This window comes from Pristis pectinata, chromosome 30 (genome assembly GCF_009764475.1).
Source record: "Pristis pectinata isolate sPriPec2 chromosome 30, sPriPec2.1.pri, whole genome shotgun sequence".
NCBI classification, from domain to species: Eukaryota; Metazoa; Chordata; class Chondrichthyes; order Rhinopristiformes; family Pristidae; genus Pristis; species Pristis pectinata.
The window spans coordinates 2678391-2701212 of record NC_067434.1 but is presented as its reverse complement, the minus strand read 5'-3'; the positions used below and the strand labels follow the sequence as shown (position 1 = coordinate 2701212).

The window sequence follows — 22822 nt, the reverse complement described above, 5'->3', positions numbered from 1 at the left end:
CCACTTCTCCCTACATTTATCTTTACTAATTATTTTTCCATAAATGTGAAGAGAAGCTTTTACAGAATGCATTTATGTCCCTGCAAGTTTATTTTCAAACTCTTAATCTCCTCTTAATCTTTTTGCACTCTGTTGAATTCTAAATTGCTCCCAATCCCCAAGCCTGCTGCTTTCTCTGGCAATTTTGTCTCAGAGTCACAGCCATATAATGTAGAAACGATTCCCTTCGCCCACCTCATCCATGCCAACCATTTATCTGTTTATACTAACCTCATTTACCTGCATTAGGTCAGGATTGTTCTATGCCTTGGCTATTTAAATGCCTCTTAAACATGATAATTGTATCTGACTCCACCACCTCCTCTAGCAGCGAGTTCCAGATATCAACTACTCTCTGTGTAAAAAAACTTACCCCCAAGATCCCCTTTAAACTTCCTACTTCTCACCTTAAAATTACGGCCTTTGGTTTTGATACCCACACAACAGGAAAAAGATTTTGAACATCTACCTCATCAATGCTGCCCGTAATTAGAGTCCGCCAATCCAGGCAACATCCTGGTGAATGACCAGGACAATCTCCAGCACAATCCTGTTCTTCCTGTGATGTGCGACCCAAACTGCACATAATACCGCAACTACGGCCTAACCAATGTTTAGTAAAGTTGCAATATAACGTCCCAACTATTATAATCTATGCCCAACCTATGAAAGCAGGCACATCATACAGTACGCCTTCTTCACCACCCCATCCACCTGTGTTGCACTTACAGGGAACTATGGACTTGGACTGCAAGGTCTCTCTACTGCCCTACCATTTACTGTACATGTCCTACCCCTACTTGACTTCCCAAAATACATCACCTTGCATGTGTTGGAATTAGATTCCATCTGCCAGTGCTCCACCCACCTTTGCATCTGATCCGTGTCCTGCTGTAGCCTTAGACAATCTTCCTCGCTGTCCAAAACAGCGATGTTTGTGTCATCCACAAACTTACCAATCATTCCTCTTACATTCATATCCAAGTCGTTAATAAGTATTGCAAACAACAAGGGTCCCAGCACTGATCCCTACTGTACACCATTGGTCACAGACTTCCAATTAGAAAAGTATCCATAGAACCATACAGCACAAAACAGGCCCTTCGGCCCACCGTGTCGTGCCGTCCATCAGACCACCCTCACACTACCTAACCCCTTCCTCCCGCATATCCCTCTATCTCACGTTCCTCCATATGCCTATCCAACAAGCTCTTGAACCTGTTCAATGTATCTGCCTCCACCACCACCCCAGGCAGTGCATTCCATGAACCAACCACTCTCTGGGTGAAAAACCTCCCTCTGACATCTCCCCTGAACCTCCCACCCATAACCTTAAAGCCATGACCTCTCGTCTTGAGCATCGGTGCCCTGGGAAGGAGGCACTGACTGTCTACTCTATCTATTCCTCTCAATATTTTATATACCTCTATCATGTCTCCTCTCATCCTCCTCCTTTCCAGTGAATAAAGCCCTAGCACCTTAAGCCTCTCCTCATATTCAATACCCTCCAATCCAGGCAGCGTCCTGGTAAATCTCCTCTGCACCCTCTCCAATGCCTCCACATCCTTCCTATAATGAGGCGACCAGAACTGAACACAGTACTCTAAATGTGGCCTAACTAGAGTTTTGTAAAGCTGCATCATAACCTCGCGGCTCTTAAACTCAATCCCGCGACTTATGAAAGCCAACATCCCATTGGCCTTCTTAACTGCTCTTTCCACCTGTGAGGCAACTTTCAACGAACTGTGAATATGAACCCCCAGATCCCTCTGCTCCTCCACACTGCCAAGTACCTTGCCGTTTACCCTGTACTCTGCCCTGGAGTTTGTCCTTCCAAAGTGTACCACCTCACACTTCTCCGGATTGAACTCCATCTGCCACTTGTCAGCCCAGCTCTGCATCCTATCAATATCCCTCTGTAAGCTCCGACAGCCCTCCACACTATCCACAACACCGCCTATCTTAATGTCGTCCGCAAACTTACTAACCCAGCCCTCCACCCCCTCATCTAAGTCATCTATAAATATCACAAAAAGTAGAGGTCCCAGAACCGATCCCTGCGGGAGTAGAGGTCCCAGAACCGATCCCTGCGGGAGTAGAGGTCCCAGAACCTATCCTTGCACCACCACCCCCTGCTTCCTCTCAAGCCAATTTTAGATCCAATTAGCCAGTTTGCCTTTTATCCCATGTGCCTTAACATTCTGGACCAGTCTACCACGTGGGACCTTGTCAAATGCCTTATTCAAGTCCACATGGACAATGTCTACCGCTCTGCTATCAGTCTTCTTAGCTACCTCCTTAAAAATCTTAATCAAATCAGTGAAACAAGACTCCCCTGCCTCCCTCCCCCCCTCCCTCCCCACAGAGCCTTGCTGACTTTCCCTGCGGAGCCTCAGCTTTTCCAAATGTACAGAATCCCCATCCCTTAGGATTATCTCCACCAATTTCCCAAACACTAATGTAAAGGTTACTGGTCTGTGTTTCCTTATTCCTGCTGCCCTAAAATAACGGAACAACATTAGCCATTCTCCAGTCACCTCACCTGTGGCTAATGTCCGCTGGGGTCCCTGCTATCTCTTCCCTCGCTTCCCACAGCATTCCGGGATAGATCTCATCCAGCCCTGGGGATTTAACCCTGATGCATTCCATGACATCTCACACCTCGCCCTTCTTAATACTGACCTGCTCCAGACCATCAATGTACACCCTCCCCTACTCCCACCACCACACCACCCCCCCAACTCACCACCTTCCACGTCCCTCTCCCAGGTGAATATAGATGAGAAGTATTCATTTGGGACCTTGCCCATACCCTCTAGATCCACACATAGATTATCCCATTGGTCCCTAAGTGACCCACTCTTCCTCTGACTACCCTCTTGCTCCTAACATAGAATATCTTAGGATTCGCTTTTATTTTACTCAGCAAATAGATTTCATGGCTACTCTTTGCCCTCCTAATTTCTTTCTCTCCTACACCCTCTCTATTCCTCAAGAGACTCACTCAATTCCAATTGCTTTTATCTGTCACACACTTCCTTTTTTAGTCTGATCAAACCTTTGACATCCAAGGTTTCCTAATCATGGCATCTCTGCCTTTCACCGTGCTGGCCCTGAACTCTTTCAAACTTTTTTTTTAAAAAGACTCTCACTTGTCAGAAGTTGTTTTACCCGCAAGCATCTGCTCTCAATCTACTTTCACCAGGTCTTCTTTGGCACTACTGAAATCAGCCTTACCCGAACACAGGATCTTAATTTGGAGACCAACCTTATCCATTTCCATAACTACCCTAAAACTTCCAGAAATATCGTCACTTTTCCAAAGCATTCCCTCACCGACACTTCAACACATGCCCAATTTTATTTCATTTTAAGGTCAAGTACGACCCAATCTCCAGTAGGGCTGCTTACATATTGTCTACCCCTTCTAATCCCCTGCACAAAAATTAATCCTAGTAAATACTGGGAAGTCAAAATCTCCCACTACTATAAACCCTATTTCTCCTACACCTCTCTGCTAGGTGCTTAGATATCTGTTCCTCTGATTCCCACTGACTACTGGGAGGCCTGTAGTATAACCCCAGCAAAGTGATTCCTCCTCTCTTATTCCGAAGTTCTACCCATATGGCCTTATTGGACGATCTCTCCAGGACATCCTCCGTACACGCTGCTGTGATGCTCTCCCTAATCAGCAGTGTGACTCCCCCCCTCTTCTGAATCCTTTCTGTTATGTCTAAACCCAGAACATTAAATTGCCAGTCCTGCCCTTCCTTCAATTTGTTTCCACAGAAATGCCCCGTTCCCACCTGGCAGGAGTTGACTGCAGCCCCGCAGAAGCTGGCAAATCCATCCCCATCCATCCCGCCAGTCTCCCAAACACTTGTTTGTATCTACAGGCTGTCCATAAGTCTGCTGTTTGTAACCTGGGGAGGACCTGCATCAATAGCAAACAAGTACATAGAACAGTGCAGCCCAGGAAAATGCCCTTTGGCCCATGATGTCTGTCCGATTATGATGCCAAATTGAACTAACCCTATTGCCTGCACATGATCCATATTCCTCCATTCCCTGCATGTTCATGTGCCTGTCTAAATGCCTCTCAAACGTCACTATCAAACCCACTTCCACCACTGCTGGCAGGACATCCCAGGCATCTACACAGAACAGTACAGCAGAGCATCAGGCCGTTCAGCTCATGACATTGTGCTGAACTAATCAAACTAATGACACTCAATCACTTCTGCCTGTACATTTCCCTTCATTCTTTGCACATTCACGTGCCTATCTAAGAGCCTGAATCGTATCTGCCTTCACCACCACACCTGGCAGCACATTCCAGGCACCCACCACTCTGTGTAAAAACAACTTGCCCTGCACATCTCCTTTGAACTTTCCCCCTCTCACCTCAAATGCATACCCTCTAGTATTAGACATTTTGACCCTGGGAAAAAGATACCAGCTGTCTTCTCTATCTCTGCCTCTCATAATTTTATAAACTTCTATCAGGTCTCCCCTCAGCCTCCAGTGCTCCAGAGAAAACAACCCAAGTTTGTCCAACCTCTCCTCATAGCACATAGCCCCTAATCCAGACAGCATCCTGATAAACCTCTTCTGCACCCTCTCCAAAGCCTCCACATCTTTCCTATAATGGGGCAACCAGAACAGAATGCAATACTCCAGATGCAGTCTAACCAGAATTTTATAAATCTGCAACATAACTTCCTGGCTCTTGAACAAGAGCTTTATTGAGGTGGTCACACCTAAGGTGCAGGCTGCAGATAGATGGGTGACCACCAGGGTGAAGGGTCCCCCTGTGGCCATTCCGCTTAGCAACAAGATACCCCTTTGGATACTGCTGGGGAGTGGGGGGTGGGGAACAACCTTTCTGGGCACAGCAGCACCAGCCAGGTCGGTGGCACTCAGACCAGCTCTGAGGGTCAGCAGGTAAGGGACAAGTCAGGCCCGGCGGTACTGATAGGAGTTTCGATAGTTAGGGGGATAGACAGGAGATTCTGTGGCCACAAAAGAGACGCCAGGATGGTGTGTGGCCTCCCAGGTGACAGGGTCAAGGACATCTTAGAGTGGCAGCAGAACATTCTCCAGGGGGAGTGTGAACAGCCAGAGGTTGTTGTGCTTGTTGCTACAAACGACATTGATAGAAAGAGGGATTAGGTCCTACACAATGAATATAGGGAATTAGGGGAGAACCAAAACACTGGACCGCAGAGCAAATATTGGAGCCATTAGCTGGGATCTTGCAGAGGATCACTGGGTGAGATTGTTTGCCAGGAAAGGAGCATCTGCCAAGTGGGAGGCTTTTAAAAGTGTGATGTCAAGAGTTCAGGGCTTGCATATTCCCGTTAAGAGTGAAGAGCAAGGCTGGCAGATTTCGGGAACCCTGGTTGACAAGATATATTGAGGTTAAGAAAAAGAGGCAAAAACTGCACATAAACAATAGGGAACTAGTGAATCTCATGACGAATACAACAAATGTAGGAATGCACTTGAGAGAAGTTAGGAGGGCAAAAAGAAGATACGAGACATATCTGGCAGGCAAGGTGAGGCAAAATCCCAAGAGATTCTACAGGTATATTGAGAGTAAAAGGGTGGCTAGGGAGAGAATAGGTCCCCTTAAAGATCAGCATGGCCATCCGTGTGTGGAACCAAAGGAAATGGGAGAGATTTTTAATGAATATTTCTCTTCAGTTTTTACTGTGGAGAAAATGATGGAAGCTAAGGAAATGGAGGAAATGAGTAGGTTGTCTTGGACCACATATGAATTAGCATGGAGGAGGTATTGGAGGCCTTAAAGTGCATTAAGGTAGATAAGTCCCCAGGACCTGACCTAGTACATTCTCGGACCTCGTGGGAAGCTGGGGAGGAAATTGTGGAGGCCTTTGCAGAGATTTTTGCTTCATCTCTGGCCACAGGTGAGGTTCCAGAGGACTGGAGAGTGACTAATGTGGTGCCACTGTTTATAAAGGGTAGCAAAAACAAGCTAGAAAACTACAGGCCAGTGAGTCTGACATCGGTGGTGGGTAAATTGCTGGTGGGGATTCTGAAGGACAGGATTTACCAACATTTGGAGAGACATGGTCTGATTTGGGATAGTCAGCATGGCTTTGTGCGTGGGAAGTCGTGAGTAACAAAACTCTGGGAGTTCTTCAAGGAGGTAACCAAGAGGGTAGGTGAGGGTAAGGCAGTGAATTTTACCACAGCCTTTGACAAGGTCCCTCATGGCGGGCTAGTCTGGAAGGTTAGATGCATGGGATTCAGGGAGAGATAGCGGATTAGATTCATAATTGGCTCAGGGGTAGGAAGCAGAGGGTGATGGTTGAGGGTTGCTTCTCGGACTGGAGGCCTGTGTCTAGTGGTGCCACAGGGTCGGTGGTGGGACCTTTGTTGTTTGTAATTTACATACACGATTTGGATGTGAATGTACAAGGCGTGGTTAGTAAGTGTGTGGATGATACTAAAATAGGTGGTGGTGTAGATAATGTAGGTTATGAAATATTACAGGGGGATCTTGATCAGCTGGTTATGTGGGCTGAGGACTGGCAAATGGCTTTCAATCAGATAAATGCGAGGCACTGCATTTTGGGAGATCAAACCAGGGTAGGACTTGTACAGTGAATGGCAGGGCCACTGGGAGTGTAATGGAACAGAGGGACCTAGGAGTCTGAGTGCATAGTTCGCTGAAAATGGCGTCTCAGGTAGATACGGTGGTGAAGGAGGCGTATGGCATGGAGTTGGGATGTTATGTTGCAGTTATACAAGATGATGGTGAGGCCGCATTAGAGTATTGTGTACAGTTTTGGTCACCGTTAGAGGAAAGATGTTATTAAACTAGAAAGATTTACCAGGATGTTGCCTGGACTCGGCACCTGAGTTACAAAGAGGACAGGAAGATATTTAATTGGGGAAGGGCAAATTATGAGGCTATAAGTCTAGAACTTGCAAGTGTAAATTGGGATGACATTGTTGAAGGGAAATGTACTATGGAGATGTGGTCGTTGTTCAGGGATCTCTTGCAGGATGTTAGGGATAAATTTCTCCCAGTGAGGCAGAGAAAGAATGGCAGGGTGAAGGAACCATGGATGGCAAGGGAGGTGGAACAACTAGTTAGGAGGAAGAAGGCAGCATACATAAGGTGTAGGCAACAAGGATCAGATAGGGCTCTTGAGGAATATAGGGTAGCAAGGAAGGAACTGAAGAAGGGGCTGAGGGGAGCAAGAAGGGGACATGAGAAGGCCTTGGCAAGTAGGGTTAAGAAAAACCTCAAGGCATTTTTCACTTATGTTAAGAGCAGAAGGATGACGACAGTAAAAGTAGGACCGATTAGAGACAAAGGTGGGAAGATATGCCTGAAGCTGTAGAAGTGGGTGAGGTCCTCAATGAATACTTCTCCTCAGCATTCACCAAGGAGAGGGGCCTTGATGACAGTGAGGACAGTGTTGGTAAGGTTAATGCTCTAGAGCATGTTGATATCAAGAGAGTGGATGTGTTAGAGCTGTTAGAAAATATTAGGACAGATAAGTCCCCGAGGCCTGACAGAATAGTCCCCAGGCTGCTCCGCGAGGCAAGGGAGGAGATTGCTGAACCGTTGGCTAGGATCTTTGAGTCCTCATTGTCCACGGGAATGGTACCGGAGGATTGGAGGGTGGCAAATGTTGGCACCTTATTCAAAAAAGGTAGTAGGGATAGTCCAGGGAATTATAGACCAGTGAGCCTTACGTCTGTGGTGGGCAAGCTGTTGGAAAGGATTCTTAGAGATAGGATCTATGAGCATTTAGAGAATCATGGTCTGATCAGGGACAGCCAGCATGGCTTTGTGAAGGGCAGATCATGTCTCACAAGCCTGATAGTGTTCTTTGAGGAGATGACCAGGAAGATTGATGAGGGTAGTGCAGTAGACGTGGTCTACATGGATTTTAGTAAGGCATTTGACAAGGTTCCACATGGTAGGCTTCTTCAGAAGGTCAGAGGGCTTGGGATCCAGGGAAGCTTGGCTGTGTGGATTCAGAATTGGCTTGCCTGTAGAAAGCAGAGGGTTGTGGTGGAGGAAGTGCATTCAGATCGGAGGGCTGTGACTAGCGGTGTCTCACAAGGATTGGTTCTGGGACCTCTGCTTTTCATGATTTTTATTAATGACTTGGATGAGGGGGTAGAAGGGTGGGTTAGCAAGTTTGCAGACGACACAAAGGTTGGTGGTGTTGTGGATAGTGTGGAGGATTGTCGAAGATTGCAGAGGGACATTGATAGGATGCAGAGCTGGGCTGAGAGGTGGCAGATGGAGTTCAATCCAGAGAAGTGTGAGGTGGTACACTTTGGAAGGACAAACTCCAAGGCAGAGTACAAGGTTAATGGCAGGATTCTGGGTAGTGTGGAGGAGCAGAGGGATCTGGGGGTTCATATCCACAGATCACTGAAAGTTGCCTCACAGGTGGATAGGGTAGTTAAGAAAGCTTATGGGATGTTAGCATTCATAAATCGTGGAATCGAGTTTAAGAGCCGTGAGGTAATGATGGAGCTCTACAAAACTCAAGTTAGGCCACACTTAGAGTACTATGTCCAGTTCTGGTTCCTTCATTATAGGAAGGATGTGGAAGTGTTGGAAAGGGTGCAGAGGAGATTTACCAGGATGCTGCCTGGTTTAGGGAGTATGCATTATGAGGAGAGACTAATGCTTTACTCTTTTGAGAGAAGGAGGATGAGAGGAAACATGATAGAGGTGTACAAAATATTAAGAGGAATAGATAGAGTGGACAGCCATCGCCTTTTTCCCAGGGCACCAATGCTCAATACAAAAGGGCATGGCTTTAAAGTAATGGGTGGGAAGTTCAAGGGAGATATCAGAGGAAGGTTTTTTAACCCAGAGAGTGGTTGGGGCATGGAATGCACTGCCTGGGGTGGTGGTGGGGGCAGGTATATTGGTCAAATTCAAGAGATTGCTATATAAGCATATGGAGGAATTTGAAGTAGAGGGATATGTCGGAGGAAGTGGTTAGATAGTCTTAGGTGAGGTTTAAAGGTCGGCAGAACATTGTGGGCCGAAGGGCCTGTATTGTACTGTACTGTTCTATGGAGAGGTCGTGTAGACTAAAACTTTATTCCCTGGAATGTAGGAGATTGAGCGGTGACCTGATAGAGGTTACACAAGATCATGAGGGACATAGACAGGGTGAAAGCACAGAGTCTTTTTCCAGGGAGGCGGTGCTAAAAACAAGAGGGCATAGGTTTAAGAGTTAAAAGGGACATCAGGGGCAGCTTCTACATGCAAAGGATGGTGTGTATTTGGAATGAGCTGCCAGAAACAGTGGTTGAGGCGGGCACATTAGCAACTTTTAAAAGCCATCTAGATAAGTACATGGATAGGAGAGGTATAGAGGGCTATGGGCCAAATGAAGGCAGATGGGACTAGCCCACTGGGCAACACAGTCGGAATGGCTGAGTTGGGCTGAAGAGCCTGCTTGCATGCTGTAACACTCTGTGACTCAATGACTCTTCAACTCAATGGCATGGCTAGTAAAGGCAAGCATACCACAATATCAACCTGTGCAGCACTTTCAGGGAGCTATGGACTTGGACCCCAAGATCCTTCTGTGCATTAATGCTGTGGAGGGCCATGCCATTAACTGTATACTGTTCCTTTACATTTCATCTTCCAAAGTGCAACACTTCACACTTGTCCAGATTGAACTCCATCTGCTATTTCTCCGCCCATATTTGCCTTTTAGTATTTGACATTTCCATCCCTGGGAAAAAGAAACCGACTGTCTTCTCTGTCTATGCCTCTCATAATCTTATAAACTTCTAACAGGACGCCCCTCAGCCTCCAACACTCCAGAGAAAACAATTCAAGTTTGTCCGACCTCTCCTTATAGATAATGCTCTCTAATTGAGGCAATATCTTGGTGAGCATCCTCTGCACCCTCTCCAAAGCCTCCGAATAGAGGGATATGGAATTAATGTAGACAAGTGGGATTGATAGGAATGATGGTCAGCATTGGCTTGATGGGTCTAAGGGCCTGTTTCTCTGTTGCACAACCATATGGGGCCAAGTGACCTACTCTGTTTCACTGGTCCAAGATGAATCGCATCGTATACATGGACAACTGCTATAGTGATCCCAAGTGGAATATGCTCTTCACAGGGGGGTGCAATACATTCTTTTGAGCAATACATTACCAGGTATGTGAACCTGACTGTTGGCTTTGAGGTATGTCCCACGCAGGTACCCATACATTGAAATTCTACGGTCACACTTCTGATTTACTCGCACCTCCTCCAGATTGGTCAGATCTTCCATTCTGAAAAATCAGCAACATGATTTTCTTATTTAAAACTTTTCCATGCAATGGTCGTACTTTGGTACATTTGAGATGTTTGTTAGGATTGTGCAGATACACAGCACATTATTGATGTGACAAGGCATTCAATCAGGATCCTTTGGGATTGGCTATCTGGAACACTGTAGCTATCCCTGATCCCTATCAAGGCCTCAGAGCAGCTTCAACTGACGCACCAGTGAGACCCCAGCCCTGGAATGACTAACGGGAGCCAATACTGTGATTAAGCCTCACATCCTATACACGTCTTTGAGGCTTAAATGAAGGATTTTAATATCTGTAGAGATATTTAAATCTACTAAAATTGTTTTAAATAATTGGAATATTTTAAAAAAATAACTACATAAAAACAGTCACATCATAGAGTTAATGAGGGGTGACACAAATCTAGGCTACGTACTTGGCAGCAGACAAATTGCACTTGTTTGTTTTGCTGGATGTGGTCGTCACTGGCCAGGCCTGCATTCATTGCCCATCCTGAATGACCTTGACAAGGTGGTGCAGAGTCATCTTCTTGAACTTCTGCCTTCCTCTTGGTGAAACTACTGCCCCCGTGCTTTGGGTAAGGGGATCTAAACCCAGCAACAATATTCTGAGGGGAGAGGGTGATCATCCAGAAGTCTTGGTACATGTAGGTACCAATGACATAGGTAGAAAAAGAGAAGAGGTCCTGAAGGAGGATTACAAGGAGCTAGGAAGAAGGTTGAGAAGCAGGACCTCTAAGGTAGTAATTTCAGAATTACTACCTGTGCCACATGCTAATGGAAGTAAGAATAGAAAGATCTGGCAGATGAATGCGTGGCTGAGTGAATGGTGCAGGGGGCAGGGCTTCAAATTTCTGGATCCTTGGGACCTTTTTTGGGAGAGGCATGACCTATTCACTAATGATGGGTTACACCTAAACTCCAAGGGGTCCAATATCCTGGCAGCAATATTTAATTTAGCCTCCCCTATTTAGCCTAATAGGGGAGGGTTTAAACTAATCTGGCAGGGGGATGGAAACCAGGATGTTAGGACACAGGATGTTAGGATAGATGAGGAGGTATATAGAAACAAGTCCAAGATAGTGTGCAGTGAAGAAGGTAAGAAGGACAGGCAGGTGAAAAGTCAGAACAATTTGCTGAGCAATAGAAGTACAACAAAATCAGTAGCAGATACTGGCCTAAATGTACTATATTTAAATGCACAGAGCATTAGGAATAAAGTGGATGACCTAGTGGCACAACTACAGATTAAAAAATATGACATTGTGGCAATCACCAAGTCATGGCTTTATGATGGATGGGATTGGGAACTGAATGTCCAGGGGTACACAATATATAGGAAGGATAGGCGGGTAGGCAGAGGGGGTGGTGTGACCCTGATGGTTAGTAATGATATAAAATCAATAGAAAGGAAGGACATTGGGTCAGAAGAAGTGGAATCCTTATGGGTGGAGCTAAGAAATAGCAAGGGTAAAAGGACAATAATAGCAGTTATATACAGGCCATATAGGCCCCCTAACAGCAGTCAGGATGTGGACTATAAGTTACAGTTAGAAATAGAAAAAGCGTGTCAGTGAGACAACGTTAAGATAATTATGGGGGATTTTAACATGAAGGTGGATTGGGAAATCCAGCAAGGCAGTGGATCTCAGGATAGTGAGTTTGTGGAATGTCTACAGGACGGCTTTTTGGAGCAACTTGTTGATGAGCCCACCAGCTGTTTTGGACTGGGTGCTGTGTAATGAACCAGAGGTGATTAGGGAACTAAAGGTAAAGGAACAATTAGGAACTAGCGATCACAATACGATCGAGTTCAGTTTCAAATTTGAGAAGGAGAGGCTGATAGCTGGTGTATCGATATTTCAGTGGAACAAAGGAAATTACAGTGACATGAGAGAGGAGCTGGCCCAAACTGATTGGAAGAGTAAGCTAGCTGGAGGGACGGCAGAGCAGAAGTGGATAGAATTTCTGCAAGAAATAAGGAAAATGCAGGATAGATATATTCCAAGAAAAAAGGTTTTGAATGGAAAAATGGCACAAATGTGGATAACGAGAGAGGTTAAGGCTAAAATAAGAGCAAAAGGGAGGGCATACAAGGAAGCAAGAATTAGTGGGAAAACAGAAGACTAGGAAACTTTTAAAAACCTGCAGAAAGAAACTAAGAAGGTCATTAGGAAAGAAAAGATAAATTATGAAAGGAAGTTGGCAGATAACATTCAAAAGGATACTAAGAGTTTTTTTAAATATATGAAGAGTAAAAGAGAGACATGGGTTGATATAGGACCAATCGAAAACGGTGTGGGAGAGATTATAATGGATGATAAAGAGACGGCAGAAGAATTAAATGAGTATTTTGCATAGGTCTTCATTGTGGAAGACATCAGCAATATACCGGATAGTCAGGGGTCTCAAGGGATGGAACTGAGTTCAGTTAGGATTACTAGAGAGAAGGTACTAGGAAAGTTAAATGGACTAAAGACAGATAAGTCTCCCGGACCGGATGAAGTGCCTCCCCGGGTTCTGAAGGAGGTGGCTTTAGAGATTGCAGAGGCATTGATGATAATTTTCCAGGAATCGATAGACTCCGGCATGGTTCCGGAGGACTGGAGGGTTGCAAATGTAGTTCCGCTGTATAAGCAAGGTGGAAGGCAGCATAAAGAAAATTACAGACCTACTAGTCTGACATCCGTGGTGGGAAAGTTATTGGAATTGATCCTCAAGGATGAGATTATGGAATACCTAGAGGTGCAAGGAAAGATAGGTCCAAGCCAGCATGGTTTCTGAAGGGAAGATCCTGCCTGACTAACCTATTGGAGTTTTTTGAGGAAATCTCAGGTAGGGTGGATAAGGGAGAGGTTGTGGATGTCGTGTATTTAGACTTTCAAAAGGCCTTCGACAAGGTGCCACACAAGAGGCTGATTAATAAGATGAGAGGTCATGGAATTACAGGTAGGATATTGGAGTGGGTGGAGCATTGGCTGGTTGGCAGAAAGCAAAGGGTGGGAATAAAAGGATCCTGTTCTGGTTGGCTACTGGTTACCAGTGGTGTTCTGCAGGGGTCGGTGTTGGGGCCGCTTCTCTTTACTTTGTACATTAATGATTTGGATGATGGGCTAAATGGTTTTGTGGCTATGTTTGCAGACGACACCAAGATAGGTGGAGGAGTAGGGAGTATTGAAGAAGTAGGAAGGTTGCAGAGAGACCTAGATGGTTTAGGAGAATGGGCAAGGAAATGGCAGATGACATTCAACGTTGAGAAATGTGCCGTTGTACACTTTGGAAAAAGAAATAAACGGGCAGATTATTATCTAGAAGGGGAGAAAATTCAAAGTACGGAAGTACAAAGGGACTTGGGGGTACTTGTGCAGGATACCCTAAAGGTTAACCACCAGGTCGGATGGGCAGTAAGGAAAGTGAATGCTATGTTGGCATTCATTTCGAGAGGTATAGTGTATAAAAGTAAGGAAGTGTTGATGAGGCTCTACAGGGCACTGGTGAGGCTTCATTTGGAAGACTGTGTGCAGTTTTGGGCCCCATATCTTAGGAAAGATGTACTGATGTTGGAGAGGGTTCAGAGGAGATTTACGAGAATGATTCCCGGAATGAACAGGCTAACATATGATGAGCGTTTGTCGGCTCTTGGACTGTACTCACTGGAGTATAGAAGAATGAGAGGGGACCTCATAGAAACATTTAGAATGTTGAAAGGACTGGACAGAGTAGATGTGGCTAAGCTGTTTCCCTTGGTGGGTGAGTCCAGCACCAGAGGGCACAATGTTAGAATTAGAGGGTACCGGTTTAAAACAGAGATGAGGAGAAATTTCTTTAGCCAGAGGGTAGTGAATTTATGGAATTCTTTGCCACATACAGCAGCGGAGGCCCGATCACTGGAGGTGTTTAAGGAGGAGATAGATAGGTATCTAATTAGTCAAGGTATCACGGGATATGGGGATAAGGTCGGAAATTGGAGCTACAAAGGAATAGTTTTTTTTTTCTTTCTCTTTTTCTTTAGCTCATGGAGCAGACTCCATGGGCTGAATGGCCTACTTCTGCTCCCTTGTCTTGTGATCAAGTTATTCAAGCTGGCATGGTGGTGGGAAACCTGAAAGTGGTGGCACTGTTGCATTTGCGTTGCACTTGTCAGATTTAGGAGATGCCGTCTGACAAAAAGGATTAGTGATTCCAGATTCAATTACATTAACCAGTTCGTAAACCACTACTAATGGTTTAACATAAATAGATGCAAAAGGAAAGCGGCCCAATTCCCAACACCTCTCCAATTATACCATTAGCTTGGGCCTTTGTGCAATCCACAGAAAATGGCACCATTTACTCAGCAAAGAATGTCTCATTCTTCTTGGTCCTGCCTAACTGGCTGGGTTCTTGTCTCTGCTGTCATCTTTGGTCCAGCAATGCACAATCCCCGAATTCACCCTGTGCTCAAATGACTTTTGCATTTGAGCATTCATTTTGAAAACAAAACTACCTGCAGCAAATTGGTTCAATTTGAAGCAATAGAAGATAAAGATTCTATTTCAGAAATCTACAGGAGCAGTGCCATAAAATTTTAACTAAGGGGGAAAGGGAGGAGCTCCATATCCCTCCAACACATTCTATTCCTGTCCAAAAAAGGGTCTTGACCCGAAATTTCGACGGTCCACTTCCCTCCACAGATGCTGCCTGACACGCTGAGTTCCTCCAGCACCTTGTTTGTTGCTCTATATTCTGTTCCAGTCTCATCTCCCAATTCTTTTTATTATTGCTGAGCCCAACTGTTCCCTAACCAAACACAACTATCCATTACTTCTTAATTACCTCATCTAAATTTTGATAGTTCTTTAATATGGACCTCGATTTTATCTGGATTTGAAAGGGAAGTCAAGCAATTCGTCCCCACCTGTCAGCTAGGACGTAAGGATGTGCCATTTGCCACACCAGTGGCCGAAACTTCATCACAGAGATAAATCGGCCCAAGTTGTGAATCTCCTGTTTCTGATACTGTCCGTGCACCATTCCTGACAGATAAAAGAGCTTTGCACCCTGGAAAAGACAGATGGTGATGCTGGTATTTGCTTTATCTTGGCAGTACAGGGTAAAAAAAATGCAGACACTGAAGTTATAACGAACATTAACACTGTTTCTCTCCCCATAGTTGTAGTCTGATCTGCCGAGTTTCTATAGCATTTTTTTTATATCACTGACATTGCAGCTGTGGTGTAGGCCCAAAACGTGCAAGATAATTAGTAATATACCTTTTCATCAATATACAAGTCACTTGCTGCACTAACCTACAGCACAAACGAATTACCAGGGAGGAGACAGCCTTAAAGCGCATTAAGATGGATAAATCCCCAGGTCCTGACTGAGTATATCCTTGGACCCTGTGAGAAGTGAGGGAAGAAATTGAGGAGGACCTTGCAGAGATACTTGCTTCATCTTTAGCCACAGGTGTAGTTCCGGAACACTGAAGGGTGGCTCTTACACCGTTATTTAAGAAGGGCAACAAAGCCAGGGAACTACAGGCTGGTGAGTCTCACATCAGTGGTGGGTAAGTTACTGGAGGGGGTTCTGAGGGACAGGATCTATCAACTTTTGGATAGGCAATTAGGATAGTCAGCACGGTTTTGTGCGTGGGAAATCATGTCTGACAAATCTTTTGAAGAGGAAAGCAAGGGGGTGGATGAAGGTAGAGTAGTGGACATCGTCTATATGTACTTTAGCAAGTGAGGAAGGTTAACAAAAATTACTAGGGGACCTTAGTCAGCTGGGTAAAGTGGGCCGAGGAATGGCAAATGGCTTTCAATTCAGAGAAGTGCAAAGTGTTGCATTTTGGGAAGTCAAACACAAGTAGGACTTATACAGTGAATGGTCGGGTCCTGGGGAGTGTTGTGGAAGAGGGACCTTGGGGTGTAAGCAGCGTCACAGGTAGATAGAGTGGTGAAGAAGGCATTTAGCACACTGATCTCCAACAGCCATGGCACGGACTATAGGAACTGGGACGTTATGTTGCAGTTGTACAGACATTGGCGAGACTACACTTGGCGTATTATGTACAGTTTTGGTCGCCCTGTTGTAGGAATGGTGTCACTAAACTGGAAAGAGTGCAGAAAATATTTATGAGGATGCTGCCAGGACTCAAGGGCCTATGTTAGCAGACTAAGTCTTTATTCCCCAGAACACAGGAGACTGAGGGGTGACCTTATAAAATCATGAGGAGCGCAGATAGGGTGAAAGCGCAGAGTCTCTTTTCAGGGAAAGGGAACGAAAAACTAAAGGGCAGTAGGTGAGAGTTGAGAGATGTAAAAGGGACTTGAGGGGCAACTTCTTCATGCAGAGGGTGGTGCATATATGGAATGAGCTGCCAAAGAAAGTGGTTGAGGCAGGTACAGTAACAACATTTAAAGAGACATTTGGATAAGTACATCGATAGGAGGGGTTTAGAACGATATGGGCCAAACATGAATAGGACTAGCTTAGTGGGCACCATGGTCGGCATGGACCGAAGGGCCTGTTTCCATGCTAATAAGATGGTGAAATTCTAGAATTCATTACCATTAAAAAGGAAGAGGTATTAGATATCTTAGCAGACATAAAGGTGGAGAAATCCCCAGGACCTGCTGAGACGTATTCCATGCTGCTTTGGGAGGAGACTGCTGGGGCCCTGACAGATTATTAAACCTTCACTGTCTGCCAGCTAGATGCCAGGTAACTGGGAGACAGCAAGTGTTGGATGCTTATTCCAGAAGGCAGCAACATAACTCAGACAACTGCAGGCCTGCAAATCTAATGTTAGAAATGGGAAGATTACAGGAAAATGTTCTAAGGGATTGGATTTATTCGCACTTAAGTGAGCGTTAAAGAAAGATAGTCAGCAGGATTTTGTTCACAGGAGATCCTGTTTGAACTTTTCAAAGTGTTAACGAAATGTATTGATATGGGCAGTGCAGTTGATATGGAGTTTAAGTTAAGTTACTGTCCACAAACTTAAGACCTTATTGAATAAGACCTTTGACAATCCCAGTTGGGAAACTGGTCCTAAAGATTATAGAGCCTGTAGGATCCAAGGCAAGTTGGCAAATTGGATCTAAAATTGGCTTGGTAACAGGAGACAAAGAATGATTATGGAGGGCTAGTTTTGTGATTGGAAGCATGTGAACAGTGGTGTACTATGGGATCAGTACTGGGACCCATACTGTCTGTTTTATTAACTAGTTTGGATATGCGTGGAGGAGGTATGATTACCTAGGTTGATAAAAGACACAAAAATTGGTAGTGTCGTTGATAATGAGGACACTCATGGTTTAGAAGATCAGTTCTAAGATGGGTAGAGTGTGACATGATGCACTTTGGTAGGACTAATAAGGATAGGACATACATAATGAATGGCAAGGTCCAAGGAATATTGAAGAACAGTGGGATCTTAGGGTATGAATCCAAGGATCACTGAATGTGACAGCACAGGTAAATAAGATGGTAAAGTGGCAAACAAGACATAGAATATAACAGCAGGGAGGTTATGGTACAACTTCATAAAGCATTCTGTGCTGCATGACTCTATATAAATGACCTGGATGAGGAAGTGGAGGGGTGGGTTAGTAAGTTTGCGGATGACACGAAGGTTGGGGGTGTTGTGGATAGCTTGGAGGGCTGTCAGAGGTTACAGAGGGATATACATAGGATGCAGAGTTGGGCTGAGAAGTGGCAGATGCAGTTCAACCCAGATAAGTGTGAAGTGGTTCATTTTGGTAGGTCAAATATGTTGGCGGAATATAGTATTAATGGTAGGACTCTTGGCAGTGTGGAGGATCAGAGGTTTCTTGGGGTCCAAGTCCATATGACGTTCAAAGTGGCGGTGCAGGTTGACTCCGTTGTTAAGAAGGCATATGGTGTATTGTCCTTCATCAATTGGGGAATTGAATTTAGGAGCCGAGAGGAATTGTTGCAGCTATATAGGTCCCTGGTCAGACCCCACTTGGAGTACTGTGCTCAGTTCAGGTCGCCTCACTACAGGAAAGATGTGGAAGCCATAGAGAGGATGCAGAGGAGATTTACAAGGATGCTGCCTGGAATGCGGAGCATGCCTTATGAAAGCAGGTTGAGAGAGCTCGGCCTTTTCTCCTTGGAGAGACGGAAGATGAGGGGGGACCTGATATAGGTGTATAAGATGATGAGAGGTATTGATCAGGTAAATAGTCAGAGGCTTTTCCCCAGGGCTGAATTGGTGGCCACAAGAGGACATAGGTTTAAGGTGCTGGGGAGTAGGTATAGAGCAGATGTCAGGGGTAAGTTTTTTACTCAGAGAGTGGCGAGTGCGTGGAATGGGCTGCCGGAAACGGTGGTGGAGGCGGATACGATAGGGTCTTTCAAGAGACTGTTAGATAGGTACATGGAGCTGAGTAAGATAGAGGGCTATGGGTAAGCCTAGTAATTTCTAGGGTAGGGACATGTTCGGCACAGCTTTGTGGGCCGAAGAGCCTGAATTGTGCTGTAATTGTTCTATGTTCTATATCAGAAATAATGAAACAATTAGTGATAGAGGCAGTATCAGCCATCTCTGGGGAACATGTTCCTCAGGGCTCCATTCAGATCTTACTGATGCAGTCAGCAAGACACAACTAGGCAATTTGATAATTAATTTTTACCTACGTAATAAGTTTATTTACATGTCCTTTTAAGGTGCTCTCTACGGAACACTTAAAATAATGCAAAAGAATTCAAGTAATATCATGAACTGGGTCTTGTACCATTACCATCATTTTTTTTTTACAATTTTAAAGCACTTATGCTCACAGAAACATTATTCAGTTCAACTGCTCAGTGTTCCAGGAGCCTCCCACTAATTCCCTCTTTTCATGTGCTCCATATTCCATCGAACCTCCCCTTAAATGCATCAATGCTTCACCTAATACTGGATATCAGCTGTGGGTAAGTGAGAAGCACTCAACTCTGTAAAAAAAAAAACATAAAAAATTGCAGATGCTGGAAATCTAAAACAAAAACAGAAAATGATCCTTGGGCTGTTTCAGCCTGACCTGCCGGGCACATCTTCCTGCTCTGCATTTCACAACTCCCACATTCTTCTGTCTAGGTTCTTTTGTCTACATTCTCACTCTCTAAATGCTTTCCAATTCACTCATTGACCAGATAACCTTGTTTACATCTTATCCCCACTATCGCATGGTTTTATCCTATCAGACATCTCCTTCTCCCATCCTCCCTGCAACTTAAGAAACTTCTTTTGTCTCCTGTTCCATTCTAACAAAGGGTCTCTGATCTAGAATATAGACTCCGTTTCTCCTCCCATAGATGCAGCCTGAACTGAATATTTCCAGTATTTGTTTTGTTTTGAAAGAACTCTCAGCTCTGTTAGAAGTTGAACATTAAAATCCCACACAGATGGTTGAGCACTACAGCAAATAGTGAAATTATACGTTCTTGTAACAAACTGAAAAAGCTATTGCAAAATTGGTACAGAAAAGCAATTAGGCCTAACTAAGCACAAGGGAAAAGAAAGAAGACATACCCTTGTCCTGCTCTTGCAATAATTTTAGAAAAATATTATAAGAATTGTTGTGCAATGTCGTTGATAATTGTTCTGAAGCTCAAACTTAAGTTACTGAAAAATTTTTAAAAACTGCAGATGCTGGAAAACTGCAATAAAAATCAGAAAATGTTGGAAACATTCAGCAGATCAGCTGGTGTCTACAGAAAGAGAAACAGTTAACGTTTGTTGTCAAAGACCAACGGAACTGAAAAGTGAGAAAACAAACTGATTTTGCAAACTAACTTGCTTTCTGACTTCCTCAGTTCTGATTAAGGATCTTCAACCTGAAATGTAAACCTCATTTCTCAAACCTAGTTAATTCAGTAGAATAGATAATGAATAAAGGGGGTGGTATAATGGCTGCAACTGACAATGAAACATTATTTGTCTCAGGCACCAAGTCCAGTTAGCCCAGAGTGGTTGGCTAGGGTGATCTTGAACAATCAATCTTAATTGTACTAATATGAGAATTGGAGCAGCATGAGAATTTGGTATCGAGAAGGGAGATGTTGCTTTGTGCACCCACTAGTTGTGGTGGTTTGTATGGTGGTGGCCAGCCACTGTTTAAAATTTTATATCTAGTGAAAGGCAATAGATTTTTTTAAAGTGAAGATTAGACACTTTAAGATGTAAAAGTCCCTGATTAATTCTCAGTCAATAATCTAATTGAGTAAAAACAAATTAAATACAATTAAACTACAATTGTCCAAAATTCTGATCATTCAGCATCTGGCTCGCTCATTAGTCTAAGGTGTGAGCTAGACATCCACAGTGCAAGTGGGATTTGCGCCTGGTGCAGGGTCAGGTTCAGGAACACTTGTAAGTTTGCCACCAGAGCCAGGGTCTTGTTATGAGAGGCTAAAATCAACAAGCATTGCATGCTGGACCCACAGTCCTGGCAAACTCAAATACAGGTGGTTCTGCTATGACGTGATAATTGTCTTTCTAAGAAACTTCACATATTAGAAAATTGTGTTATAAACTCAATTGTTTCAATGGGAAAAAGGGGTTAGAGACTAGAGAGTTTTAGTGAGGTTGTCACACCCAAGATGCAGGCTCCAGATAGATGGGTAACCACTAGGAGAATTAAGGGGAGTAGGCAGACAGTGCAGGGTTCCCCTGTGGCCATTTCCCTCGCTGACAGGTACACCTTTTTGGATACTGTCGGGGGAATGATCTTTCAGGGCTAGCAGCAGCAGTCAGGTCTCTGGCACTGTAACTGGCTCTGAGGCTCATAGAGGAAGGGTGCAGTCTGACAGGGCAATAGTGATAGGAGACTCGATAGCGATGGGGACAGACCGCAGCAGAGACGCCAGGATGGTGTGTTGTCTCCCAGGTGCCAGGGTCAAAGATGTCTCTGAGCGGTTGCAGAACATTCTCCAGGGGGAAGGCGAACAGCCAGAGGTTGTTGTACATGACATAGGTAGAACAATGGACGAGGTACTGCAGAATGAGTATAGAGAGTTGGGTAAGAAGAAGCAGGACCTCGAGGGTAGTAATCTCCAGATTATTCCTGGTGCCACGTGCTAGTGAGGTCAGAAATAGAAAGATAGGCCAGATGAATTTGTGGCTGAGGAGCTGGTGCAGGGGCAGGGATTCAGGTTCTTGGATCATTGGGATTGCTTCTGGGATAGAGGTGAGCTGTACAAGAGGGACAGGTTGCACTTGAACCAAAGAGGGACCAATACCCTTGCAGGGAAATTTGCTAGTGCTACACCAGAGGGTTTAAACTAAACTGGCTGGGGGGGGGCGGGGGGTGGTGGGACTCTGAGCAGGAGCAAGTCATGGGATCAAGTGAGAGCAAATTTAGTAAATCAGTCTGGCCAGAGGCACAGTAAAGGGAGGGAAAAGAATACTCAGTTAAACTGCATTTATTTCAATGCACGAGGACTAACAGGCAAGGTGGACAAACTCAGGGTGTGTATTGGCTCTGGGGACTGGGATGTTACAGCCATAACAGAAACATGGCTGAGAGAAGGGCAGGACTGGCAGCTCAATGTTCCAGGATACAGATGCTTCAGGTGTGACAGGTACAGGCAAGCGCGGAGGGGTTGATGCCTTTTTGACAACGGAGGACATAACAGCAGTGCTTATAGACGACATTCTTGGGGGGATCGTCCAGTGAGGCCATGTGCGTAGAACTCAGAAACAAGAAGGGGAGGGTCACTCTAGTGGGGCTGTATTATATAACCCCCCTCCCCCCCGAAAATCAGTGGGAACATGAGGTGCAGGTGTGTAGAGAAATTGCTCTTAGTTGCAAGAATAATAGGGTTGTATAAGTGTGAGATTTTAAATCCCTCCCCCCCCCCCCCCCCCCCCTCAGTATTGACTGGGCCACCCAGAGTGTTAAGGGCCTGGACAGGTTGGTATTTGTGAAATGTGTCCAGGAAAGTTTCCTGAGTCAATATATAGATGGCCCTACTCAGGAGGGTGCACTACTGGAGCTTCTCTTGGGGAATTCTTGGACTTCATGGAAGGCTAGAGAAGAAATTGCAGAGGTCCTTGCAGAGACACTTGCTTCATCGTTAGCCATTGGTGAAGTTCCTGAGGACTGGAAGGTGGTTAATGTCATTCCTTTGTTTACATGTAGAAAAGACAGGCCAGGAAACTACAGGCCAAACAGCCTGACGTCAGTACGGGTGAAGTTACTGGAGGGAATTCTGTGGGACAGGGTCTACCAGCATTTGGATAGACAGAGTCTGATTAAGAGTCATGGCTTTTTGTGATGAAAGACTTGCTTAACAAATCTTTTAGTTTCTTTTGAAGAGGTAACGAAAAGGGTGGATGAGGGTAAGGCAGTGGAAGTTGCAAATATCTCAGTGAGGGCTCCTGCAATTTCTTCTCTAGCTTCCAATAGTGTTCTTGGATATACCTGGTCCGGATCTGGAGATTTATCTGCCTTCATT

At 44.8% G+C, this 22822-nt stretch overlaps 1 protein-coding gene across 2 annotated transcripts in view; it reads right to left on the bottom strand.

The window, feature by feature from the left end:
• The window catches only part of bms1 (BMS1 ribosome biogenesis factor), a 127645-nt gene that overhangs the window by 84546 nt on the left and 20277 nt on the right, over nucleotides 1–22822 (bottom strand). For both annotated transcript variants that reach the window (XM_052041689.1, XM_052041688.1), the window contains exons 6-7: nucleotides 15270–15412; nucleotides 10228–10349 (exon numbers count right to left, since the gene is read on the bottom strand). In XM_052041689.1, the coding sequence (XP_051897649.1) occupies nucleotides 10228–10349; nucleotides 15270–15412 (265 nt within the window). The remainder of the gene's footprint in view (nucleotides 1–10227; nucleotides 10350–15269; nucleotides 15413–22822) is intronic.